Here is a 27,760-nt window from a genome sequence, read left to right on the forward strand (position 1 = left end):
TGATTTGCATGTGGGGATTCAATGTGATATTTTCAAGTTTGCAGATGACACCAAACTAGGTCAGAAGGAGTCTGGATATGCACTTTTTAACTGCTGTCATCTGCAGGGCCTCGGGCCAAATGCTGGAAGGTGGGATTAGAATGGGTGGATTGTTTTTCGGCCAGCACAGACACGATGGGCCAAGTGGCCTCTCTCTGCGCCGTAAACTTTCTATGATTCTGTGTGGAAGTGTGAGTTGTGAGGGGGATGCAAGGACGCTTCAGGGGGATTTGGAGAGGCTAAGCCAGTGGGCAAACATCTGGCAGCTGGAATGCAATGTGGAGAAATGTGAGGTGATCCACTTTGGTAGGAAAAACAGAAATAGAGAGTATTTCTTAAATGGTGAGAGGTTGCGAAGTGTTGAACTTTACAGGAACTTGGGTGTCCTTGTTCATGAGTCACTGAAAGCTTACATGCAGGTACAGCAAGCAATTAAGAAGGAAAATGGTATGTTTGCTTTTATTATAAGAGGATTTGTGTATAAGAGTAAAGATGTCTTACTGTAATTATTTAGAGCCTTGGTGAGACTGCACCTGGAGTATTGTGTACTGTTTTGGTCTCCTTCCCTCAGGAAAGATATACTTGCCATAGAGGGAGTGCAACGAAGGTTCACCATACTAATTCTTGGGATGGAGGGATTGTTTTATGAGGAAAGATTAAATGGACTGGGCCTTTATTCTCAGGAGTTTAGAAGAATGAGGGGTGATCTCAGTCAAGCATACAAAATTCTTACAGGGCTCAACAGGGTGGATGCAGGAAGGATTTTTCCCCTGCCTGGGGAGTCTAGAACCAGGGGACACAGTCTCAGAATAAGGGACAGGCCATTTAGGACTGAGATGAGGAGGAATTTTTTCACTCAGAGGGTAGTGAATCTTTGGCATTCTCTGCCCCAGAGGGCTGTGGAGGCTCAGTCGTGAGTATGTTGAAGATTGAAGTCGATAGATTTCTACATATTTAAGACATCAAGGGATAGTGGGGGAAAATGGTATTGAAGTAGAAGATCAGAGGTGGCTTGAAGGGCTGAATGGCCTACTGCTGCTCCTTTTTCTTATGTTCTCAAGGGCAATTAGTGATGAGCAACAAATGCTAGCCTTGCCAACGATGCTCACATCCCATGAAAGAATTTTTAAAAGTGCCCCTTGTGCAAGACGTTTCGGGAGCCGGCAGGTGAAGGAGAGGCCGAGGCTGAGGGTCAAGCGATTCGAGTGGTGAGCCAGGGCTGACAGCTCTTGTTATTCCACCGGTAGCAAGTTACCAAGCTGGAGTCTCCTCGGCCGGCGGTAAATTCAATATACAGGGTTCACCGTGCTATCTGGGCAGTTGTCCCATTGCAACTGTTGGGCTGAATAGCTTCTTCCTGTGCTGTAAGTGCTTTATAAGTCACCCTTATGTTTGGTCCTGTAGAAAGTAGGTGGGTATTGTGGGGGAGTGTGTCTCCCAATCACCATAGTCACCCAGGAGACTGCGGGAGGGGCTGTTGAGGGTCAGAGTGTGTATTAGCTACACTGACACATGGATGGATCAGATGGTCTCTCGTCATTTAAGTTCATATGGGTCAGCAGGAGAGTATTGGTTATTTTGGCTCTTTAGCCATCCTCTCTTGAAGGTGGTAATGTATGCTAGAGTATGGCTGCCCTTTGGTACCTCACTCAAGTGTGCATTTTTCATGAAAAAAAAGGATGTCAGTGGGTAATTTGGTCTTGAGGGGCATCCTACTTGAGCCCCATTTTCTCCTCATCTGATCTCCATGCAAGCACTATATCAGGGATCACTGCATAGCAATCAGTAGCAGGAACCTGAGTACTTTTCTCCCTGGACCATGGACAGAGAGGCCAAATGTGACACCCCTGCTGCTATCCTGGATGAAATCAGGCATGCCAGATGAGAATTTTATTGACTGGTACTGCCCAATCAGCAGATTGTTCACTGGCTGTTTTCAGCACAGTCAGCATGTAACCTGGAAATGCTGGGAAATTAAACTAACAGCTCTATAAGGCAAAAGCAAAATACCGTGGATGTTGGAAATCTGAAACAAAAAGAGAAAATGCTGGAAGTAGTCAGCAAATCAGATAGCATCTGTGGAGAGAAAAACAGAGTTCACATTTCAGGTCAATGACCTTTCATTATCAACCTGAAACTTCAACTCTGTTTTTCTCTTCAGTGCCTGACTTGCTGAGTTGTATGTGGTGACAGGAAGCTCGTTCTGTCTAAAAGATCATAGATGAATCATCAGTTGCCATTTTTTCATTCTGTTTCAGGGAAACTGGTATTGATATCAATCATGAATGACGATCGGTGCTCTAGCATAGCAGGGAAACACTAGACGTAATTTAATTCAAACAAAGCAGTAGTTATGAATTGAAATATCACTTTAAAAAAATCAAGCATTTAACTAGTTACTGAATAAAATTAGTATTTTCCTTGCAAACTTGCTACCACCGATTGACACAGTGCAAGATTGCACTGCAGTGGGCAGACTGGTGCTGTGCAGCGTTCAGGCTGAGTTCCTTAAAAAGTCCCCTCCAAAAATTCCACTGCAGAAGCACCTCATTGGTACTAGCCAAGCATTGCTGCACATGCTGCCTGTGTGATACTCATGGAGACCATTGTCATAGCTCCTGAAACCATTCCAATTATCACTGGAGATGTGTCTGTGCTAAATGAAATGCCAAGCCAATCGACACCATTCACTCCCCCTTCTAAGCTAATCCATTTTAAACTATTAGAGAAGGCACATGTTACACCAGGAAACCTAGAGACTGGGGTGAGGTGGGGTGGTGTTTGGGGATAGGATGTGTTTTGAGATAAGGTTGTCACATCACTTGCTATAGGGTCACCGCTGTGTTACAAATCTAGTGCATTACAGACAGTTTATTTTCTGGATGGCACAAACAAACCAGCACTTTCTATGGACTGAAACATGAGTTTCTGCAGGAAGTGACCTGGGAGGTACCATGCCTTTAACAAACAATACCTCCATTTACTATCGGTATGTACACTGAAAGTAGTAGGGCTGATCCTGCCAACGGGTGCTCCACAAGCAAAGAGCACTGCAGAGAGTGCAGGTAGAGAAGTCCAGGGATGGCAGACACACTGTTTTCCCACCCACCACTCCCTGTGTACACTAATTCTCTGTGCGCGTGACCAGTAGCAGAATTCTGTACATCTTGGGCTACAACTAGCAATCAGGTTTATTATCAAATGAAAATTAGCTAAAGTAAAAAGATTCATAAATCGCAACACTACTCACTGAAGTTCATTTAATTTTTCCATTTAAATAGAACCTACCTCAAACAGATGCCCTGATGTAGCTTGCCAGATTTGACTGGTGCAGTATCAGCCTCTATGACTCCCATTGGAAGGGGTACACAGTCTCATCCAATGTGTGCCCTTTCCAGTGGGGGATGGGGGTCATAAGCGTATGGGACTCATGGCTGCTTTTCTTCCTCCTTTAATGAGGGCAACTGCATTGGCTACACTCCAATCTGCAGGATCCTGAGTGATTCACAGTGGAGCAAAACATGGTATTATGATACAAATTAAAAGCCAATCTATGCAGAAATTCAAAAAGCTTTTACTTTATTCACAATTCTGCTAATTTCACAAAATTTAAAAGTACTTCTATTCCCAGTGAGGTTAGTGTTAAGTAAATATGTGGCGAAATTCTTGTGCTTCAGTATCTCAAGATTCTATCTGTAGTTCAACATTTTCCGTGATTCTTTATACTAATATTCCGGCCAGACTTCCTGCAAGTGAAGAGAGAAAGTTAGCCTCGTTTAATCTTTTATTATATTGTTTTCTAACCATTTTTCCCCCTGAACTTGTATTGCAAGAGTCACAAGGGAGGAATCAGGACCACGAGCAATGGCTGATTTTTTTGCCTCCTTAGCCCAGAGACATTGATGCCAATGGTAGTGACCCACCTGCCACCCTGACTGGTTCAGCGAATCCTTAAATTAATTCTGATCCTCTATGCCTGTCTCCTGACTGTTATTAGTTTACCTTGGACACAGAATAACCATCTGTGAATTTTTATCTGCAAGATATTTTGATTTCTGTGGGCACTTTTCCCCACCCTTTGGCTGATTGGACCACTGTTGGATTGCCCTGCCAAGCAACTCTCCAATAAGTTACTTATCGAGATTCCAAAATCCTAACATTCTTCCCTCAACCAAAACCAAATCAAAAATAGATTAGCTGGTCATTCATTTTCGGAGCAGTACTGAGGGACTGCCAAATTTCCCATGAGACATAAAAGCGAGGCCCCATCTGCCCCCACAGGTGGTTGTAAAAGATTTCATGACACTATTTTGAGGGAGAGAGTAGAGGAGTTCTCCCCAGTTTCCTGGACAACATTTCGCCCACAATCAACAGCCAAAACTGTTCATCTGGTCATTATCACATTGCATTTTGAGGGATTTTGCTGTGTGCAATTTAACTGCTTTGGGACTTCCTGAGATTGTGAAAGATACGATAGAAATACAAATATTTCTTATTTTCTGTGTGTGGGATATTGCTATGCAAATTGGATAAAGCACTTGCCTACATAATAACAGTGAAGGCATTTCAAAAGTAATCCATTGGCTGTGAAGCACTGTGGGACATCCTGAGGACATGAATAGAGCCTGTATGAATGTAAGTTCTGGAGATGCTGAGATGAATGGAGGAGTAACAAGGGCAATTGGCAGAGGGGGAAAAGCCTGAGGGGCAAGGTCTAACAGCCAGCCTGGTTGGGATGACTGAAGTGTAGTCACTGTTGTCATGTAGATAACACAGCAATAAATGTGCACACAGCAAAATCACAAACAGCAATGTGATAATGACCAGATCATCTGTTTTAGGTGTTGGTTGCGGGATAAATATTGTTCAGGGCATCAGGTAGAACTCCCCTTCTTCAAAATAGTGGCCATGGGATCTTTTACATCCACCCAAGAGGGCAGACAGGGCCTCAGTTAACGGTCCTTCAGTACTGCATTGAAAATGAATGAATAGTTAATCTGTTTTCAGTTTGAATGATTTGCTGGAAATTGCTTGTATAGAGGTCTCCTGAAGGCAGGATCAGGATTGGATGCGATGCCTTAAACAGGAGAAAATTGTGAAGAGATGTTTCTCGACTATCTTAACGTCCTTTGCACACTCAGTTTCCTTATTTATCAGAATACAGGTCGGCCCGAGGTGGAAGTAAAGAGGCTCACATTATTTCCTTGCACAAGTCACACCGATTCTTGTAGGTCTGACCATCTGTGCCACAGATTGGGCGCAACTCCCTCACACATATTGTGGTGTAGTCACAGTCAGCCTAAAGAGATCAGATAAACAACATCAACAGAGTTTCTTTTTAAGTCCCCAGCTTTCTGTAATGGTCACGTGGAATACTAAATTCAGCTGCTCACCGGCCAGGAAAAGTTGTGAATACTGGCAGCGTTTAAGAGTTCTGAAAAAGAAGAGCCATAGATCATTACAAAAGGCACAGGTATTCACAGGCCACCGCTAGATAAATGTTCATTGAGCAGGCGATTTCAGTGGCTCATTTAACCACTAGAACTAGTTGCACAGTTTGTCAGCTCTGCTCTTACTCTGAGTTTGCCCCATTCACACTGCGGAGGGGAATTCAGAGCACTGGCTGCAACACTGAAGCAAGTGGGATTGCGGCTCTCGGTTTCTGGTTGTGATCCTCTCCTCTGGTTGCAGGAAGGTTTTTTTTATCTAAAACAATATCAAAACCAGTTTTCCACTTTGCAAAGACAGGCTGAGACTTCAGACCAGCCACAGCTAAAACAAAATGGTGGCTCGCAGCATCCCTTGCCCAGTGGCAGAATTCAATTTCGTTTGTTGCAAGTGTAGACAACACGAGATGGAAGTACTGCAGAGCCTGTTGCAAATTGCCTAGCCAGCGAACATGCCCCTTTAAAGACCCCAATAGTCCTCTCGATAATCATTCTTGTAGAGACACATGCTTCATTGTTGCGATCATTAATGAAGTTGTTATCCGTGGCAATGGGAATAGGCCTCGTCACTCACAAGCCATCTATTGACTTATTCTTTCAGCATATCCCGTGTTGACTTGCAGGATCCTTTACATGTTGTCACAATTTTTCTGTTCAAGGAATGAAAGCCCTTCCTGTTGAGAAAGTTGACCATCGGAGCTCGCAAAGCAACATAGATGCCACCTGTTGCAACCTGGACCTTGGGAAGGCCAGTAATCCTAAAATACTGGGAGGCCCTATCTCACTGCCTCCATGCTGTGATGCCAAAGGTCACTGACTGCACCTTGGCCAAAGTTCAGCGATCCCCTGCAGTTGCCTGAAATAATTCTGTGCTACGGTAGTTGAGTGCAGTTGTCACCGTTATAGCCATTGTGCAGGCAGATGGCTACAGGACCTTGTGCAGTAGGTGGCACAGCTCTCCTGTTGCCTCTTTAGCGAAGGTCTACTCTTCAGATACATTTCATTGAGGTCATCATATGAATTGTGTTGCCTGTAGATTCTGGAGAGGAAAGCAAGCAGACACAGCAGTCTTATCTATGTTGGATTTGGATGACGGTTCACGTACAAGGCTGTTGCCTAATGCTCTGCATCAGCCTCAGTACTCCCCCACCAGCCAAAAAAAAAGTTTAAAAGGACATGCATGCAACTTCAACACAAAAATATGACTGTTCTCTGAAGAAGCAGCTTTCACAACCTCAAGATGTCCCAAAGAAACTTCATAGCCTAAAAAGTACATTTTTTGAAGTGTGGTCACTTTAGTAATGCAGGAAGCATGGTAACCAATTTATGCACAGCAAGCTCCCACAAACAGCAATAAGATAACTCAGATAATCTGAGAAAGTTCCAGGCTTGATCTCCCAATCCGTCCTGGTGAAATGACCTCAACCATGGCATTGCACATGGGAAGTCAAGACCAAGTGCAGTCTTGGGGGGGAGGGAGGATTATTGTACCAGGACGCACCGTACTACTTTAGCTCCCAAGCAGCTTGGGTGCTAGAACTGATCTCATAGCCCCTTGGGGTACTGAGGGGAGAGATGGGGTGAAAATCAACCTCCCTATTGCCATCTAACAGCCCCTGTGTGTGGATCTGATTGAGGATCCAGCCAGGGGCCTCTGACCTGTGTGGCTCAGAACATCGTCTGGCACATCCACCCTTTAGATCAAATAAATTAAGCAATGGCAAGAATATTTTTACTCGCCCACTGAAAGGAAAAGCAAGAGGAAGGCGGTGAGAAACGACGCGAGGATCTTCATTGTGAAGGAGAAGGATGTGAGCTGGCTAGTTTGATTACTGCACTCTTTATGGAGTCACAAACCCATTGTCCTCCTGTTTGTGACCTCAACAGCCACATCCAGACACTCTTGCTTCCTGCACATACACTTTAATATTCCTCTTTTTTAAGTAACTTTTTTTCTGTTGTTCATGGGTTGAAGGCATTGCTGGCTAGGCCAGCATTTATTGCCCATCCCTAATTGCCCTCGAGAAGGTGGTGAGATGCCTCCTTGAACTGCTGAGTCCTTGGGGTGTAGGTAGTGCAGGAAGGGAGTTCCAGGGTATTGACCTAGCGACAGTGAAGGAATGGCAATATAGTTCCAAGTCAGGATGGTGTGTGGCTTGGAGGGGAACTTGCAGGTGGTGGTTCCCATGCATCTGCTGCCCTTGTCCTTCTAGGTGGTAGAGGTTACGGGCTCGGAAGATTCTGTCAAAGGGAGCCTTGGTGAGTTGCTGCAATGCACTTGTAGATGGTACACACTGCTGCCACTGTGTCAGTGGTGGAGGGAGTGAATGTTTAAGATGGTGGATGGGATGCCAGTCAAGCGGGCTTCTTTGTCGTGGATGGTGTCAGGTTTCTTGAGTGTTGTTGGAGCTGCACCAATCCAGGCAATTGGAGAGTATTCCATCACACTCCTGAATTGTGCCTTGTGGATGGTGGACAGGTTTTGGGAAGTCAGGAAGTGAGTTACTCGCTGCAGGATTTCCAGGCTCTGACCTGCTCTTGTAGCCACAGTATTTATATGGCTACTGCAGTTCATTTTCTGGTCAATGGTAACCCCCAAGATGTTGATAGTTTTTTTTTCAAAGAAAATTACAGCACAGGAACAGGCCCTTCGGCCCTCCAAGCCTGTGCTGATCCAGATCCTCTATCTAAACCTGTCGTCTATTTTCGAAGGGTCTGTATCTCTTTACTTCCTGCCCATTCATGTATCTGTCTAGATACATCTTAAAAGACGCTATCGTGCCCGCATCTACCACCTCCGCTGGTAACGCGTTCCAGGCACCCACCACCCTTTGTGTAAAGAACTTTCCACGCATATCCCCCCTAAACTTTTCCCCTTTCACTTTGAACTCATGTCCCCTAGTAATTGAATCCCCCACTCTGGGAAAAAGCTTCTTGCTATCCAACCTGTCTATACCTCTCATGATTTTGTACACCTCAATCAGGTCCCCCCTCAACCTCCGTCTTTCTAATGAAAATAATCCTAATCTACTCAACCTCTCTTCATAGCTAGCACCCTCCATACCAGGCAACATCCTGGTGAACCTCCTCTGCACCCTCTCCAAAGCATCCACATCCTTTTGGTAATGTGGCGACCAGAACTGCACGCAGTATTCCAAATGTGGCCGAACCAAAGTCTTATACAACTGTAACATGACCTGCCAACTCTTGTACTCAATATCCCGTCCGATGAAGGAAAGCATGCCGTATGCCTTCTTGACCACTCTATTGACCTGCGTTGCCACCTTCAGGGAACAATGGACCTGAACACCCAAATCTCTCTGACATCAATTTTCCCCAGGACTTTTCCATTTACTGTATAGTTCACTCTTGAATTGGATCTTCCAAAATGCATCACCTTGCATTTGCCCTGATTGAACTCCATCTGCCATTTCTCTGCCCAACTCTCCAATCTATCTATATTCTGCTGTATTCTCTGACAGTCCCCTTCACTATCTGCTACTCCACCAATCTTAGTGTTGTCTGCAAACTTGCTAATCAGACCACCTATACTTTCCTCCAAATCATTTATGTATATCACGAACAACAGTGGTCCCAGCACGGATCCCTGTGGAACACCACTGGTCACACGTCTCCATTTTGAGAAACTCCCTTGCACTGCTACTCTCTGTCTCCTGTTGCCCAGCCAGTTCTTTATCCATCTAGTTAGTACACCTTGGACCCCATGCGCCTTCACTTTATTCATCAGCCTACCATGGGGAACCTTATCAAACGCCTTACTGAAGTCCATGTATATGACATCTACAGCCCTTCCCTCATCAATCAACTTTGTCACTTCCTCAAAGAATTCTATTAAGTTGGTAAGACATGGGGGATTCAGAGATGGCAATGCCATTGAACATCAAGGGGAGATGGTTAGATTCTCTTATTTGAGATGGTCATTGCCGGACACTTGTGTGGCGTGAATGTTACTTGCCACCTGTCAGCCCAAACCTGGAATAAAAATAAGAAATGCTGGAAATGCTCAGCAGGTCTGGCAGCATCTGTGGAGAGAGAAGCAGAGTTAACGTTTCAGGTCAGTGACCCTTCATCAGAACTGGCAAATATTAGAAATGTAAAAAGTTATAAGCAAGGAAAGCGGGGATGGGGCAAGAGATAGCAAAGGAGAAGGTAGAGATAGGACAAGGTCACAGAATAGCTGACCAGAAGGTTGTGGAGCAAAGGCAAACAATATGTTAATGGTGTGTTGAAAGACAAAGCATTAGTACAGATAGGGTGTTAACGGACTGAAAATTGAACAGCTGCAAGTGCAAACATGAAAAAAAAGTGGGTAAGCAAACTGAACAAACTAAGATGAAATAAAATAAAATAAACACAAAAAAGGAAAAAGAAAAAAATAACTAAAAATAAACGTAAAATGGGGGGCCCATCATGCTTTGAAATTATTGAACTCAATGTTCAGTCCGGCAGGCTATAGTGTGCCTAATCAGTAAATGAGTTGCAGTTCCTTGAGTTTGCATTGATGTTCATTGGAACACTGCAGCAATCCCAGGACAGATGTTGTCCAGGTCTTGCTGCATATGGACATGGGCTGCTTCAGTATCTGAGTCGTGAATGGTGCTGAACATTGTGCAATCATCAGCGAACATCCCCACTTTTGACTTTATGATTGAAGGAAGGTCATTGATGAAGCAGCTGAAGATGGTTGGGCCTAGGACACTACCCTGAGGAACTCCTGCAGTGATGTCCAGGGATTGAGATGATTAACCTCCAACAACCACAACCATCTTCCTTTGTGCTAGGTTTGACTCCAACCAGCGGAGTTTTCCCTGATTCCCATTGACTCCAGTTTTGCTAGGGCTCCTTGATGCCATGCTTGGTCGAATGCTGCCTTGATGTCAAAGGCAGTCACTTTGACCTTATCTCTGGAGTTCAGCTCTTTTGTCCATGTTTGGAGCAAGGCTGTAGTGAGGTCAGGAGCTGAGTGGCCCTGGCGGAACCCAAACTGAGTGTTAGCGAGCAGGTTATTGCTGAGTAAGTGCTTGATAGCTGTCGACGACCCCTTCCATCACTTTGCTGATGATCAAGAGTAGACTGATAGGGTGGGTAATTGGCTGGTTAGATTTGTCCTGCTTTTTATGTACAGGACATACCTGGGCAATTTTCCGCATTGCCGGGTAGGTGCCAGTGTTGTAGCTGTATTGGAACAGCTTGGTTAGCGGCATGGCTAGTTCAGTACTTTGCCAGAATGTTGTCAGGGCCCACAGCTTTGCAGTATCCAGTGCCTTCAGCATTTCTTGATATCACGTGGAGTGAATCAGATGGTTGAAGACTGGTGTCTGTGACGCTGGAGACCTCAGGAGGCTTGTCTACTTCAACTTAAAAAAGAATTTATAAATTCTGCTTCATTAATGGTTTGTGACAGACAGTTCCACATTCCAACCAGCTCTGTACAAAGACTGCTTTTGGTAACCTTCCATTTGACACATTTTGTGCCCCCTCATTACCATCTCTCACCATTAACCTCAGCCGAACCCTTCTGAATCTTGAAGACTTTGTTCAGGCCACTCCTCAACCTTCTCAGCTCCAGAGAAATAGGGAAAGAAATTTTAGGTGTGTCAGTCATAATTTTGCAAAGGTCTCTAGATTTAGGAATTGTGCTTGTGAATTGGATAATTGCAAAGAAGAGACAGAGAAACCAGGTGGCTACAGACCTACCAATCTAATAACAGTTGTGGGCGAATTTGCTGGAATCTTATCAGAGTGACTTGGACAAGGACAAGCTGATCAAACAGAAATCAGCATGTATTTGTGAAGGACAAGATCAATAGAATTTTGTTGGGTAAGGGTATCAAAGGATGTGGAGAAAAGGCGGGTAAATAGAATTGAGGAACAGATCAGCCATTAGAATGGTGGAAGAGGCTCAAGAAGCTGAAAGGCCTTCTCTTGTTCCCATGATGAACAGGCAAAAAGCAGAGACTGTGTGCAAGCCCATACCAAAGGAAGAGGGGGTAAAGGTCATGAACAAAGGACTACTGGAGGCCATCGTCAAACACTTGCACATGGGCAATTACCAAGGATTGGCAGAGGCCTGGGAGTTGCCGTCCTGAGCAACCCTTTTTCTTTCTCTTCATTCATGGGATGTGGGCATCGCTGGCCAGGCCAGCACTTATTGCCCATCCCTAATTGCCCTTGAGAAGGTGGTGCTGAGCTGCCTTCTTGAACCGCTGCAGTCCATGTGGGGTAGGTACACCCACAGTGCTCTTAGGAAGGGAGTTCCAGGATTTTGACCCAGCGACAGTGAAGGAACGGCGACATAGTTCCAAGTCAGGATGGTGTGCGACTTGGAGGGGAACTTGCAGATGGTGGTGTTCCCATGCATTTGCCGCCCTTGTCTTTCTAGTTGGTAGAGGTCACGGATTTGGAATGTGCTGTCTATGAAGGCTTGGTGCGTTGCTGCAGTGCATCTTGTAGATGGTACACACTGCTGCCACTGTGCGTCGGTGGTGGAGGGAGTGAATGTTTGTAAATGGGCTGTCAATCAAGCGGGCTGCTTTGTTTTGGATTGTGTCGAGCTTCTTGAGTGTTGTTGGAGCTGCACCCATCCAGGCAAGTGGAGAGTATTCCATCACACTCCTGACTTGTGCCTTGTAGATGGAGGACAGGCTTCGGGGAGTCAGGAGGTGAGTTACTCGCCTCAGGATTCCTAGCCTCTGACCTGCGCTTGTAGCTATGGTATTTACATATCATAGGGAGTAGGCCATTCAGCCCACCGAGCCTGCTCCACCATTCAGTATGATCATGGCTGATCATCCACCTTTAACAAAGAAAAATAGACTGAAAATTTGTGAGAGCCTTGACTGAACTAAATTCACCAGGCCCACAGATAACACCTGTAATATTCCCCACAAGTGAAACTTGGTAGAGACCCAGACCCTGGATCACAGAGGGAGAGATTAGGAGGGGGCAATCAAAAACTTGGTGAAAAGGCTGAGCCTTTTAAATGAGCGAGCATCATGAATTGCAGATATGGCCAAACATCTTGAAATAACTCTGTCCGGTTCTACGGATGAGGAAATGGATGAGGTACCAGAGCACTATTCACCAGCTGTCCACTACAAATTAGTGTCTGGAGCTAGAGTGTAACAGCTCAACCCCACAGTGCTCAAGTCCACCCTCAGCTGAAGATTCCCAACAAAATATCTTACATTCCTATATTGGCGAACAGTGTGCTGTCACTCGTAATTTGCACACAAAAAACATCCGCTTGCACTCATCCTTTGTCAGAGCAAAATGAAAAGTGAGGATAAGAAATGGTAGGGAACAAAACAAAGGAGAGAAAACCATAGTAAAAAATTTTATTCAACAATTATATTAAAAAAAACACGACCCACAACCAGATGGTATGAATGATTTCAGACATTTTGGATGTGTCCTGGGGAAAGCAGTAGTGTGCAAAAGTGGAGTTAAACAGGATTCAGAAATGAAGAGACACTCAGAGGGAAGTGTGCACCATATAAAGACCCAATTCTCATGGTGTTTAGATTTCAGCCTCCAATACTCTTTGACAAAGGCACAAAGCCTGACAATATTTTAATACGACATCCAGATTCATGTACTAGCGCACCCGCCAACTGTACAAATCCAGGAGGTCATCATTGGATCTAGATGGTCACAGTGCACAAAATGTTCCAGGGCCACATATTTTTCACATATAAAAGCTTAGAATCCCTGCTAACTTAATCTGTAGTTTGGTGCCAGCAGCCACAGACCTGAGCATAAAACAGGGAGGTTATGATAACTTCCACAATCCAGTCGTGGGCAGCTGGTTAAGCAGGGGTTAGAGAGTGAGGGATAACCGGATCAGCTGTAGTTCAGTCCCTGTTTTAAAGCCATACATTCAGTGTTTGTTATTTTCATTATACATTCCTACATCCACCTTTATAATGGTACTGATGTAAAGTAGTCAGGTGCTAATTACCTCCAGTGGTGGTAGGGTGTAATTACCCCATGACAGGTTTACATAGGCTGTTCCCATTATAAGTATGTACAGGAATTTAAAATGGAAAGAGAGCCCAAATACAAGTTGTCTAAAAAAAAAAATTTCAGACATAATATACAAGTATGTTCTGAAACTTGCTGAAATGTAATTTATTCAAAACTTGAATTTAAGAAAAGTCCCGCATTTTCCCTTTTTTTCCCCGCTCGGACTCAATTTTTTTTTCACATATAAAAGCAAGGTGTTTTTTCTTTTAAAAAGGCAGGAGCCCCTTCAGTACTCAAAAGGATTACGTTTTCATTTGGCCAGTAAATATCAATCAGATTTAGATTCAAACAACCAGGAATGGACTTGTAAAGACTGGCAGTGAGTGAGAGTCTGGGTGTATTCACAGTATATATAGATGTGTGTGTTGAAAAAAAAACCTTTAAAACAAAGCTTTCTGCAACTACGTTGAACACGAACTCACATAGCTTCCATTTTCTCATGTCGTGAAGATCTTTTTGGAAGGGGAGAAGTGGTGGGAGGTCAGTGGAGTGGTTGGGGGGGGGGATGGGGGGGGTGCGGGGGTGGTGGTCAATATTGGTCCTTCAGTGACAGCAGCCCCCGCAGTGTGGACTGCCATGTGGGTGGGGGTGCTCCCCATATTTGGTTCTCCGGCTCAGTATCTCGTAGGAGCAGTCGTCTCCACAGCACCCAGACACACTGGGAGACGACTCGTCAATATCAAACCTGCGGAGTGAAAGGACGGGAGGGTCAAACGGAGCAGTAACAGGAACTTACTAGTGATTCCCTGGGCCAGAAGCCCCTATTGAAACATCTCAATCCTATAACAAACAATCAGGAGCCCTGGTGCTGGTTCTCCTGCACTATCATTAGCATAAAAGGACACTGAGGCAAACTGCACAAAAGATAGGAGAGACCACAGTCCTATCCACGACACAGTACTGCCTAATACATTGATTTTAATATTGATTTCTCAGTTCGTAGGCAATACTGACAAGGACACGGTTCCCTGACAACTGAGAATATGAGTCAACCATGCAGTGTAGAACTGGAGTCAATGTCAGCTAGACCAGGTAAGAAAAAAATAAGACTTTCATTTCTATAGCACCTTTCCTGACTTCAGGACATCCCGAAGCACTTTACAGTCAATGAAATACTTTTGAAGTGTAGTCACTGCTGTAATGAGGAAACGCAGCAGCCAATTTGCACAAAGCAAGATCCCACAAACAGCAGTGAGATAATAACCAGACCACCTGTTTTTTAGTTGTTGGTTGAGGCATAAATATTGGTCCCAGGAAGCTGGGAGAAAACAGGAGTGTGTTAGAAAATGCTTGCGCATATGCGAATGCATGTGTTCACACTGATGTATCTTCAGACATCTCCTAATTTCCCATATGTCCCTTTAAATATGGCAGACTCCAGATCACAGCACTGAGACCCAACTTACTGCATTGCCTCCCTGAAGAACTGATATGCCCCGCGGTTGTGCTTAAATACCGTCAACATCACTTTCTTCATCTGTGTACTGCAGAGAGAGCAAAGAGCAAGAATCAGTCTCATCCAGTCACCCCCACATGCACACAGCGACCCTGCCGCCATTCTCTGAGCATGTTCTCACTCCACAAACATGGCAACACAGGATCTCCCCATGGGGTTCTGCCAGGCGCCTTCCCAATCTCGTCTACCGAATCCCTCTGCTCACAAGGGGGTTCCCCGTCGGGAGATGGGGTCAGAGAGTTGCTGTCTAGAAACTGCAGGCTGTTGGATTCACAGAGAAATTGACAGGGCTGAGAGCAGGTTATCCCACTGCTACAGACACCTTCCGCCTCAGACTGAGGAACAGTATGTGGGGAGAGGAAGGGGGAAGTGCATTTAGAGAAGTGTCTTTTTCAAATATCGTTGTCAGGTCTGACACGTCAAGAATGGTTGTTTGAGTGCAGCACTGAAGGGTGGCCGGTTCTATAATAGCCACAAAGCCTTTACCTGTTTGCCAAAAGCTGTAGGATCTGCATTAGGAATTTGCCCAGACCTTTCCTCTTCACCCGACTCTCCAGCTGAACCTCATAACTGCAAGACAAGACACGCTTGTAAGAACACTGCACAGAGATATCACTAATTTTACAACAGAGCCACATCCCATTTCCACAGGTTCCCCATCACGACTTCCCCCAATCACACTCAGTCCATTTGGGAGAATTATGTGCATGGGCAATGCTTCTCCTGAAAGGACCTCTGATTCAGCTCGGCTCCTGATAAGCTCCAAGTCCAGAGTCGAGTCCCATACGAAAACACCAGCTTCACTCACAGGAGTGTTTGATGGGGACATTGTAGAGGGAGCTTTACTCTGTATCTAACCCCGTGCTGTACCTGTCCTGGGAGTGTTTGGGGACAGTGTAGAGGGAGCTTTACTCTGCATCTAACCCCCGTACTGTACCTGTCCTGGGAGTGTTTGATGGGGACAGTGAAGAGGGAGCTTTACTCTGTATCTAACCCCCGTGCTGTACCTGTCCTGGGAGTGTTTGGGGACAGTGTAGAGGGAGCTTTACTCTGTATCTAACCCCGTGCTGTACCTGTCCTGGGAGTGTTTGGGGACAGTGTAGAGGGAGCTTTACTCTGTATCTAGCAGTTATGAGGGAGAGGGGATGGGAACGACCAGAGATCGCCACATCATTGTCTGATGATTCCGCTTGGATAACATGTAGGGGGGTGCTGGAAGTAGGTCAGGTTTGGGACCAGCTATCATGTGCCTCTCTCCATGTTAAGCAATCAGTTGACACTCATCATCAAGGACTGAACGTGATGAATATGCCACGTGAGTGGTTTAGGGGAGGGTGGCACCCGTGACTGGAGAGGGGGAAGCAGAGGACACAACACTCACTGTGATGGAAAACTGAGTCACCTTAAATCACAGTTAGTGGCGTCACTTCCTCGCCCCAGATTCCTTGGGGCACCAGGACTTTGCTTCCTGCCACCAGTAGTTTTACATCAGGAGCGTGTGCATTTTGTGGAGATTGCCATTGGCCTCGCCAGTCATGTGCTGGTGCCCTTCCAGCCAAGGCTCGCGCACGACTGGAGCTGTCACCCTCCACGGGGAATCATTAAGTAGCGCAAGAATACCAGTACAGTACTTCCTCCCCGCACTCCACATCAAATCGGAAATGTGAGAAAGCTGCGGGCACAGCACTGCCTCCTTCCCGTGCAACCAGGTACCAGGCTCGCTCATCCATCATCTCTTCCTTCTTCTCCCGGTCCTTCCAGCCCCACTCACTCTGCTCGTACCTGAAAGGACAGTGAGACAGCAATCTGCCAAGCTTTCAGTGTAACAGCATCAGGCGACAACGCCCTTCCCCACCCCCGCCACTGCCTGCTCACACCCAGGATCCTGTCCTGTTGCCTCAACTAACTCCCCCTCCCATCTCTGCCTCTGACTCTCCTCACAAGCAACACTCAGAAGCAGGGGCTGGACCGGATGGGAGGGAATACAACTGCACTGCTTCTCCTGACAGATCAGTTAAGAGTCAGCCTTAACTCAGCAGGTAGCACTCTTACCTTAGTCAGAAGGTTGTGTTTTCGAGCCCCACTCCGGAGACTTGAGCACAACCCAGGCCAATGTTCCTTGTGCCAGTACTGGGGGAGTGCTGCATTGTCAGACGTGCCGTTGTTCAGATGAGACGTTAATGCAAGGCCCTGTCTGCTGTAACTAAGCTGGGTGTAAAAGATCTCTCAGCCACTACTGGAAGAGTAGGGGAGTTCTCCCTGGGGCCAATATTAATCCCTCAACATCCACACAGCAGATTCCAGACCCTGGGCAAAGAACAGGCAATGTAAGAGGAGGAGGGGGGCCCAGGATTTTGGACACACACCCCCACCCTGTAATCACAGCTTACTGAACCCAACCACCCAGGCTCTCATCTCTGTCCTGTGTAACCCTGACAGTTAGTGCTTAATTACTAAGGGGTGGCACGGAAAGTATTACCTACAGTTCCTCTGATATCTCCTCTCTCTATTCCCTCATCCAGTGGAAGGGAGCATGTAATCCCCTGCAGCTCACTCACATGGTCTGCATGTTGGCCTTGGTCAGTTCCACTGCCCAGTTCACAGTGCTGGGGTCCAGGTCTGCTACCCGCTTGCACTCAATCAGTATGTTCATTCTGGGTGAGAGGGAGAGAAGGTCAGTCACAGATCACAGCCGCCTCCCGAAAAAGAGCACAGAATAGTTCTTGTTTCCTCCCCTTCTGTGTCCCATTTTCTTCTCTCCTGAAAAAGGCATATGGGACACTTGCTTTTATCAATCGAGGCATAGATTACAAAAGCAGGGAGGTCATGTTGGAGTTGTACAGAACTTTGGTAAGGCCACAGTACTGTGGAGTACTGTGTGCAATTCTGGTCGCCAAATTATAGGAAGGATGTGATTGCACTGGAGGGGGTGCAGAGGCGATTCACCAGGATGTTGCCTGGGATGGAACATTTAAGCTATGAAGAGAGGTTGGATAGGCTTGGGTTGTTTTCGCTGGAGCAGAGAAGACTGAGGGGTGACCCGATCGAGGTGTACAAGATTATGAGGGGCATGGACAGGGTGGATAGGGAGCAGCTGTTCCTCTTCGTTGAAGGGTCAGTTACGAGGGGTCACAAGTTTAAGGTGAGGGGCAGGAGGTTTAAGGGGGATTTGAGGAAGAACCTTTTTACCCAGAGGATGGTGATGGTCTGGAATGCCCTGCCTGGGAGGGTGGTAGAGGCGGGTTGCCTCACATCCTTTAAAAAGTACCTGGATGAGCACTTGGCATGTCATAACATTTAAGGCTATGGACCAAGTGCTGGCAAATGGAATTAGGTAGACTGGTCAGGTGTCTTTAATGCATCGGTGCAGACTCGATGGTCCGAAGGGCTTCTTCTGCACTGTATTATTCTGTGATTCTGTGAACCACCGTTGGGATATTGATTCCACCAGTGCCTCACCCTAGGCAGCACAATTCACACCTGAGCCAGGATAGAGTGCCAGCTATTGAAGCATGAGCCTGATCCAATCCACACCATTCGTACATTGTGTAATACAGATTATTGGATAGCAGTCACAACCAGAACACCAGTCTAAATAAATCTTCCTTAGCCAGCAAGGCTGAGCATATATGAAACAGCCTTAGCACAGCTATCAGTGCAGAGATATTTCTCTGAGGGAGAGGGACTGAGAGACACCAGTCAGTGTACAGATATCTCTCCGAGAGAGAGAGAGGACTGAGAGACACCAGTCAGTGTACAGATATCTCTCCCTGAGAGAGAGGACTGAGAGACACCAGTCAGTGTACAGATATCACTCCGAGACAGAGAGAGAGGACTGAGAGACACCAGTTAGTGTACAGATATCACCCTGAGAGAGAGGGGACTGAGAGACACCAGTCAATGTACAGATATCACCCTGAGAGAGAGGACTGAGAGACACCAGCCAGTGTACAGATATCACCCTGAGAGAGAGGGGACTGAGACACACTGGTCAGTGTACAGATATCTCCCTGAGAGAGAGGGGACTGAGAGACACTAGTCAGTGTACAGATATCACGCTGAGAGAGAGGACTGAGAGACACCAGTCAGTGTACAGGTATCACCCTGAGAGAGAGAGGACTGAGAGACACCAGTCAGTGTACAGATATCTCCCTGAGAGAGAGGGGACTGAAAGACACTAGTCAGTGTACAGATATCACCCTGAGAGAGAGGACTGAGAGACACCAGTCAGTGTACAGATATCTCCCTGAGAGAGAGGGGACTGAGAGACACCAGTCAGTGTACAGATATCACCCTGAGAGAGAGGGGACTAAGAGACACCAGTCAGTGTACAGATATCACCCTGAGAGAGAGGGGACTGAGAGACACCAGTCAGTGTACAGATATCACCCTGAGAGAGAGGGGACTGAGAGACACCAGTCAGTGCACAGATATCTCACTGAGAGAGAGGGGACTGAGAGACACCAGTCAGTGTATAGATATCACCCTGAGAGAGAGAGACAGAGAGACACCAGTCAGTGTACAGATATCTCCCTGAGAGAGAGAGACTGAGAGACACCAGTCAGTGTACAGATGTCACCCTGAGAGACACAAGTCAGTGTACAGATATCTCCCTGAGAGAGAGGGGACTGAGAGACATCAGTCAGTGTACAGATATCACCCTGAGAGAGAGGGGACTGAGAGACACCAGTCAGTGTACAGATATCACCCTGAGAGAGAGGGGACTGAGAGACACCAGTCAGTGTATAGATATCACCCTGAGAGAGAGAGACAGAGAGACACCAGTCAGTGTACAGATATCTCCCTGAGAGAGAGGGGACTGAGAGACACCAGTCAGTGTACAGATATCACCCTGAGAGAGAGAGACTGAGAGACACCAGTCAGTGTGCAGATATCTCCCTGAGAGAGAGAGACTGAGAGACACCAGTGTACAGATATCTCCCTGAGAGAGAGGGGAGTGAGAGACACCAGTCTGTGTACAGATATCTCCCTGAGAGAGAGGGGACTGAGAGACACCAGTCAGTGTACAGATATCAGCCTGAGAGAGAGAGACCGAGAGACACCAGTCAGTGTACAGATATCACCCTGAGAGACACCAGTCAGTGTACAGATATCTCCCTGAGAGAGAGAGACTGAGAGACACCAGTCAGTGTACAGATATCTCCCTGAGAGAGAGAGACCGAGAGACACCAGTCAGTGTACAGATATCTCCCTAAGAGAGATGACTGAGAGACACCAGTCAGTGTACAGATATCTCCCTGAGAGAGAAGATACTGAGAGACACCAGTCAGTGTACAGATATCAGCCTGAGAGAGAGAGACCGAGAGACACCAGTCAGTGTACAGATATCACCCTGAGAGACACCAGTCAGTGTACAGATATCTCCCTGAGAGAGAGAGACTGAGAGACACCAGTCAGTGTACAGATATCTCCCTGAGAGAGAGAGACCGAGAGACACCAGTCAGTGTACAGATATCTCCCTGAGAGAGAGAGACTGAGAGACACCAGTCAGTGTACAGATATCTCCCTGAGAGAGAGGACTGAGAGACACCAGTCAGTGTACAGATATCACCCTGAGAGAGAGGGGACTGAGAGACACCAGTCAGTGTACAGATATCACCCTGAGAGAGAGAGAGACCGAGAGACACCAGTCAGTGTACAGATATCACCCTGAGAGACACCAGTCAGTGTACAGATATCACCCTGAGAGAGAGGGGACTGAGAGACACCAATCAGTGTACAGATATCTCCCTGAGAGAGAGGGGACTGAGAGACACCAGTCAGTGGACAGGTATCTCCCTGAGAGAGAAGGGACTGAGAGACACCAGTCAGTGTACAGATATCAGCCTGAGAGAGAGAGACTGAGAGACACTCGTCAGTGTACAGATATCTCCCTGAGAGAGAGAGACTGAGAGACACCAGTCAGTGTACAGATATCTCCCTGAGAGAGGGGGTCTGAGAGACACCAGTCAGTGTACAGATATCACCCTGAGAGAGAGGACTGAGAGACACCAGTCAGTGTACAGATATCACCCTGAGAGAGAGGGGACTGAGAGACACCAGTCAGTGTACAGATATCTCCCTGAGAGAGAGGGGATCTGAGAGACACCAGTCAGTGTACAGATATCACCCTGAGAGAGAGGGGACTGAGAGACACCAGTCAGTGTACAGATATCTCCCTGAGAGAGAGGGGATCTGAGAGACACCAGTCAGTGTACAGATATCACCCTGAGAGAGAGGGGATCTGAGAGACACAAGTCAGTGTACAGATATCTCCCTGAGAGAGAGGATTGAGAGACACCAGTCAGTGTACAGATATCTCCCTGAGAGAGAGAGAGAGAGGACTGAGAGACACCAGTCAGTGTACAGATATCACCCTGAGAGAGAGAGGACTGAGAGACACCAGTCAGTGTACAGATATCACCCTGAGAGAGAGAGAGGGGGTCTGAGAGACACCAGTCAGTGTACAGATATCACCCTGAGAGAGAGGACTGAGAGACACCAGTCAGTGTACAGATATCACCCTGAGAGAGAGGGGACTGAGAGACACCAGTCAGTGTACAGATATCACCCTGAGAGAGAGAGAGAGGGGGTCTGAGAGACACCAGTCAGTGTACAGATATCACCCTGAGAGAGGGGGTCTGAGAGACACCAGTCAATGTACAGATATCACCCTGAGAGAGAGAGAGGGGATCTGAGAGACACCAGTCAGTGTACAGATATCACCCTGAGAGAGGGGGTCTGAGAGACACCAGTCAATGTACAGATATCACCCTGAGAGAGAGGGGACTGAGAGACACCAGTCAGTGTACAGATATCTCCCTGAGAGAGAGAGAGACACCAGTCAGTGTACAGATATCACCCTGAGAGAGGGGGTCTGAGAGACACCAGTCAGTGTACAGATATCACCCTGAGAGAGGGGGTCTGAGAGACACCAGTCAATGTACAGAGATCACCCCGAGAGAGGGGGTCTGAGAGACACCAGTCAGTGTACAGATATCTCCCTGAGAGAGAGGACTGAGAGACACCAGTCAGTGTACAGATATCACCCTGAGAGAGAGAGGACTGAGAGACACCAGTCAGTGTACAGATATCACCCTGAGAGAGAGAGAGGGGGTCTGAGAGACACCAGTCAGTGTACAGATATCACCCTGAGAGAGAGGGGACTGAGAGACACCAGTCAGTGTACAGATATCACCCTGAGAGAGAGGGGACTGAGAGACACCAGTCAATGTACAGATATCACCCTGAGAGAGAGAGAGGGGGTCTGAGAGACACCAGTCAGTGTACAGGTATCACCCTGAGAGAGAGAGAGAGAGAGAGGGGGTCTGAGAGACACCAGTCAGTGTACAGATATCACCCTGAGAGAGGGGGTCTGAGAGGCACCAGTCAATGTACAGATATCACCCTGAGAGAGAGAGAGGGGGTCTGAGAGACACCAGTGTACAGGTATCACCCTGAGAGAGAGAGAGGGGGTCTGAGAGACACCAGTCAGTGTACAGGTATCACCCTGAGAGAGAGAGAGGGGGTCTGAGAGACACCAGTTAGTGTACAGATATCACCCTGAGAGAGAGGACTGAGAGACACCAGTCAGTGTACAGGTATCACCCTGAGAGAGAGAGAGGGGGTCTGAGAGACACCAGTCAGTGTACAGAGATCACCCTGAGAGAGAGAGAGGGGGTCTGAGAGACACCAGTGTACAGGTATCACCCTGAGAGAGAGAGACTGAGACACACCAGTCAGTGTACAGATATCACCGAGAGAGGGGGTCTGAGAGACACCAGTCAGTGTACAGATATCACCCTGAGAGAGGGGGTCTGAGAGACCAGTCTTTGGGTAGCTCTTTTAAAATATTCAGGATTTAGTATTAATATTTTACAGAGAAACAAAGTAAGCAAATTATTTCATAAATAAAAGCAAAGTACTGCAGATGCTGGAAACTGAAATAAAAACAAGAAATGCTGGAAATACTCAGCAGGTCTGGTAGCATCTGTGGAGAGAGAAGCAGAGTTAATGTTTCAGGTCAGTGACCTTTCATCAGATTTCAATGGATTCTAAATTGTTAGTGAATCAGGATTCATACTGTGAACAGACTGGACCAGTGGGAGCACCGGGGGTGTTGGGTATAGACAGACACCAGCACTGGAGTCAGCGGGGAGAGGGTCGAACCAGCGGACATCAACACTGGGGTTGGGTTTGTTGGATGGGAGGGGAAGCAGCGGACACCAGCACTGGGGAGATCTGGGTCTGCATCACGGTCCAATCGATTGAACAACAATGGAGCCACTCGCAGGCTAAGAGGAGAGATAAAGCACAGTGTGACAGATATGGAAGGTTAACAGCCCGAGGTGAGGGAAGTACACCAAGTGACAATCTCTTACCCATTTCTGTCGTATTTTTTGAAGGCAGGAAAAGACGCTAATGGATCATCGAGCTTGAAGTGCAAAAAGGAGAGAAAAAAATTAAATCTCTCAAAACTACTCAATTCATAAAGTCACCTTCCCCTCCAAACCCATGCCCTTGTGTTGGTAAGCTGCTTCACCTTTCGACACCACAGGCAGCCCAACCATATAAAAGCAAAATGCTGCAGATGCTGGAAATCTGAAATCGAGGCAGATAATGCTGGAAATACTCAGCAGGTCAGGCAGCATCTGTGCAGAGAGGAACAGTTAACGTTTCAGGCCTGTGACCGGTGTTCTGATGAAAGGTCACAGACCTGAAACCTCAGCCCAATCATATCCCAAGCCAACGTCCATGCATGTTGTGCAGCAGCAGTGACAGGATGGTGATCAGGTCCCCTCCTGGCTTTCCCCTCCCTGTCCCAGGGCCACTGAGACAATGTGCACTTTTAAACTAAAATAAATTAAAAGATTTTCACAATCTGGCCTCTCTGTCAATGTCGCAACCCATGGGGAGCTGCAAAGACTGACCACCCAATCTGAGGGAAATCTTGGTTGGGCAAATTACAGCAGTAATTCCTTTCTGGCAGCACTCCAGCAAAGAAGCATTGGTGAAGATATTGCCGGAATTTTACTCAACTGAAACACTAACTTGCCTGTACTTTTTACAGATGCCCACTGACCTGCAAATACCAGCAGCTGGCAGGACGGCTCACGTTATAAGTCTACTTTAGAGATAGTCATGATTGCTACAGCTGCACCACACGGGAGTCTGCATTGTGAGTGTATAAGTGGGTATCAGTGCTGAGGAAATCCAGACCCAGGATCAACAGTGATGGATTCCACAGTTGATCAGTTCGTTAAGAAGCCCAAATGAAGAATGGCCACTTTGGGTGAAGTACCAGAAAATACCTACCATCCATATCCGGTAAAACAATTGATGTCTTCAGTAGAGGAAGGAAAATCAATAAGGAAGAAAATTAGTATAAAATAAGCTGTGGTATAGCAGGTCAGAACATGGCTCACTGAGCCCTCTAATGGTTGAGAGTCTCTGCTGCAGAGCACAGGACAGGAAAGTATGCCCAAACCCCGACCTGCTCACACTCCCCCCGAACCCCCACCTGCTCACACTTCCCCCGAACCCCCACCTGCTCACACTTCCCCCTGAACCCCCACCTGCTCACACTTCCCCCTGAACCCCCACCTGCTCACACTTCCCCCTGAACCCCCACCTGCTCACACTCCCCCTGAACCCCCACCTGCTCACACTTCCCCCTGAACCCCCACCTGCTCACACTTCCCCCTGAACCCCCACCTGCTCACACTTCCCCCTGAACCCCCACCTGCTCACACTTCCCCCTGAACCCCCACCTGCTCACACTCCCCCTGAACCCCCACCTGCTCACACTTCCCCCTGAACCCCCACCTGCTCACACTCCCCCTGAACCCCCACCTGCTCACACTTCCCCCTGAACCCCCACCTGCTCACACTTCCCCCTGAACCCCCACCTGCTCACACTTCCCCCTGAACCCCCACCTGCTCACACTCCGCCCCAACCCCCACCTGCTCACACTCTCCCTGCACCCCCACCTGCTCACACTCCCCCTGCACCTCCACCTGCTCACACTCCCCCTGCACCCCCACCTGCTCACACTCCCCCTGCACCCCCACCTGCTCACACTCCCCCTGCACCCCCACCTGCTCACACTCCCCCTGAACCCCCACCTGCTCACACTTCCCCCTGAACCCCCACCTGCTCACACTTCCCCCTGAACCCCCACCTGCTCACACTTCCCCCTGAACCCCCACCTGCTCACACTTCCCCCTGAACCCCCACCTGCTCACACTCCCCCTGAACCCCCACCTGCTCACACTCCCCCTGAACCCCCACCTGCTCACACTTCCCCCTGAACCCCCACCTGCTCACACTCCCCCTGAACCCCCACCTGCTCACACTTCCCCCTGAACCCCCACCTGCTCACACTTCCCCCTGAACCCCCACCTGCTCACACTTCCCCCTGAACCCCCACCTGCTCACACTCCGCCCCAACCCCCACCTGCTCACACTCTCCCTGCACCCCCACCTGCTCACACTCCCCCTGCACCTCCACCTGCTCACACTCCCCCTGCACCCCCACCTGCTCACACTCCCCCTGCACCCCCACCTGCTCACACTCCCCCTGCACCCCCACCTGCTCACACTCCCCCTGAACCCCCACCTGCTCACACTCCCCCTGAACCCCCACCTGCTCACACTCCCCCTGCACCCCCACCTGCTCACACTCCCCCTGCACCCCCACCTGCTCACACTCCCCCTGCACCCCCACCTGCTCACACTCCCCCTGCACCCCCACCTGCTCACACTCCCCCTGAACCCCCACCTGCTCACACTCCCCCTGAACCCCCACCTGCTCACACTCCGCCCCAACCCCCACCTGCTCACACTTTCCCTGAACCCCCACCTGCTCACACTCCCCCTTTTCCTCGTCCTGCTCACACTCTTCCTTTTCCTGCTCGCTCTCTTCCTGAACCCCCACCTGCCCAGACTGTCCCTGAACTCCGACCTGCTCACAGTCCGCCCGAACCCCCACCTGCTCACACTCCCCCTGAACCCCCACCTGCTCACACTCCCCCTGAACCCCCACCTGCTCACACTCCCCCTGAACCCCCACCTGCTCACACTCCCCCTGAACCCCCACCTGCTCACAGTCCGCCCGAACCCCCACCTGCTCACACTCTCCCTTTTCCTCGTCCTGCTCACACTCTCCCTTTTCCTGCTCGCTCTCTTCCTGAACCCCCACCTGCTCACACTCATGTCACCTTCCCTAAACTCTTTACCTTGTTTGCTGTCTCTACTTTTGCACAGATAGCATCCATGGCCGCTCGCTCTTCCAGTCTCTTCTGCTTCTTCTCCTTTGCTTTTGACGACTTTCTCTGGAAAATAAACATAACGCTGTCATTTACTGGCAGTGGTGGTGGAAGAAGTCACTGAGATGGCAGGTGATTGAGCTGTAGGTTTTCAAAGCTACTCAGCCCCCTAAACGATCTATATTGCTGGTTCAGATTACCCGTTTCCTATCTTGGCAAATGGCATCGACCAATCTGCAAACTCTCAGCCTAGCTCTATCTAGTGGTCAGAGCCTGCAACTACACCGTGACGATTGACATAGCAATTTCCAAAAGGAAACGTTGGTGGAAAAGCATGACCACAAATTGTGACATTGGGGAATGTTTGTGCACCGTCTGTAACCCCCATATCATTCGCTCCACCAACTTTCTAGCGTCCATGCACGACTGCCCGCCTGACATCAGGAAAACCAAAGTATCCCTTCTTAGCCTCTTCCCTCATCTCAAACTCAACCCCCTTTTAGTAACTCAGTTTCCCCCCCACCTCCCATTTGCTACTCAGGCTGAACAATCTTGACATCTTGATCAAATCTAAGCTGAATTTTGAACCTCTCACACTCTCCATCACCAGAAATTATTCACTCACGCCCTGTAACTCGGCCGTATCACAGTGAAAACCCTCATACACGTACTTATCACCAGCAGACTCAGCAACTCTAACATTCGCCTTACTGATCCAACCCCCCCTCCCCAACTAGCATAAACTCCAACACTGACCGACACGCCCTCTTCCCCCACCCCATTGGCCCTGTCGTTATACTCTGAATCCGTGTCCTTTTCGGGAAATCTCTCCACAACCTTCCCCTCCCCCAGACTCTGCGATTGCCTCTGGCCTTCAACAGCAGCTGACCTCATACTTTCACCCCTCACACCCCCACTCCTCCCCCAGCCCACTTCATACCACACTCTGAACCACCACTATCGCCCCTGACTCTCGCTCCTCTCATTATCCCCCTACGCATCCTCTCCCTCCTTCCCTCTCTATTCTCGCCCTCTCAGTTCACCTCTTCTCTCTGTTCCCCGTTCTCTCGACCCCTCACTCCCTCCCCACCTCATCTTCCCTCTCACCCCTCCCTCCTTCCCTTACCCCTCTCCTTGCCTCACCCACCCCTCTCTCCATCCCTCGTTCCCTCCTCCTTCCTTCCCTTGTTCCCTGTCTCTCTCTCCTTCCCTCATCCCGTCACCCCCTCCCCACCCCCGCACACCACCTCCCTTCCCTCACTCTCCCTCCCTCCCGCCCCTCGCCCTCCCCTCAACCTCGCCCCATCACCCCCTCACTTCCCTCTCCCACACCACCCTCCTCCCTCTCCCTAACCCCCCCTCCACCCTCTCCTTCCCACCTCTCCCACACCCCCTCTCTTCCTCCCTCCCTCCTCTGCCTCCACCCCCCCTTCCCCCTCCTCCCCCTCTCTACCCCCCTCCTCCCCCCTCTCTCTCACCCCCCCTCCTCCACCCTCTCTCACAA

The 27,760-nt window shown here is 48.4% G+C and overlaps 1 protein-coding gene across 3 annotated transcripts; it reads right to left on the reverse strand.

The window, feature by feature from the left end:
• Window positions 1-3,601: 3,601 nt before the first annotated feature.
• Window positions 3,602-26,317, reverse strand: naa40 (N-alpha-acetyltransferase 40, NatD catalytic subunit). 3 transcript variants are annotated; one of them, XR_010970983.1, is made up of 10 exons: window positions 26,227-26,317; window positions 23,370-23,422; window positions 17,547-17,642; window positions 16,609-16,770; window positions 15,475-15,558; window positions 14,939-15,016; window positions 13,955-14,217; window positions 5,433-5,473; window positions 5,235-5,338; window positions 3,602-3,785 (listed from the first exon to the last, which is right to left on the reverse strand). XR_010970983.1 is itself a non-coding variant. In XM_068021562.1 (7 exons), exons 1-7 carry the CDS (start codon window positions 26,263-26,265, stop codon window positions 14,076-14,078), a joined length of 654 nt encoding a protein of 217 aa, XP_067877663.1. In that variant the 5' UTR covers window positions 26,266-26,317; the 3' UTR covers window positions 12,831-14,075. The 3 variants fall into 3 exon arrangements, 2 of the variants coding, with proteins under 2 accessions (XP_067877663.1, XP_067877664.1); XM_068021562.1 differs by lacking the exons at window positions 3,602-3,785; window positions 5,235-5,338; window positions 5,433-5,473 and having other exon boundaries at window positions 12,831-14,217; XM_068021563.1 differs by lacking the exons at window positions 3,602-3,785; window positions 5,235-5,338; window positions 5,433-5,473; window positions 16,609-16,770 and having other exon boundaries at window positions 12,831-14,217.
• Between the last annotated feature and the right edge of the window lie 1,443 nt (window positions 26,318-27,760).

The sequence above is a fragment of the Heterodontus francisci genome, chromosome 44 (assembly GCF_036365525.1).
Source record: "Heterodontus francisci isolate sHetFra1 chromosome 44, sHetFra1.hap1, whole genome shotgun sequence".
NCBI lineage: Eukaryota > Metazoa > Chordata > Chondrichthyes > Heterodontiformes > Heterodontidae > Heterodontus > Heterodontus francisci.

Bases quoted from the DNA above. Each gene is read 5' to 3' on its own strand.
- naa40 (XM_068021562.1), bottom strand. From the start codon at position 26,265: ATGGATGCTATCTGTGCAAAAGTAGAGACAGCAAACAAG. The intron at 16,771-17,546 runs GTGAGTGAGCTG...CTGTCCTTTCAG, and splicing joins AAGGCCAACATGCAGACCAT to GTACGAGCAGAGTGAGTGGG. The intron at 15,559-16,608 runs GTATTCTTGCGC...CTTGTCTTGCAG, and splicing joins GGGGAGGAAGTACTGTACTG to TTATGAGGTTCAGCTGGAGA.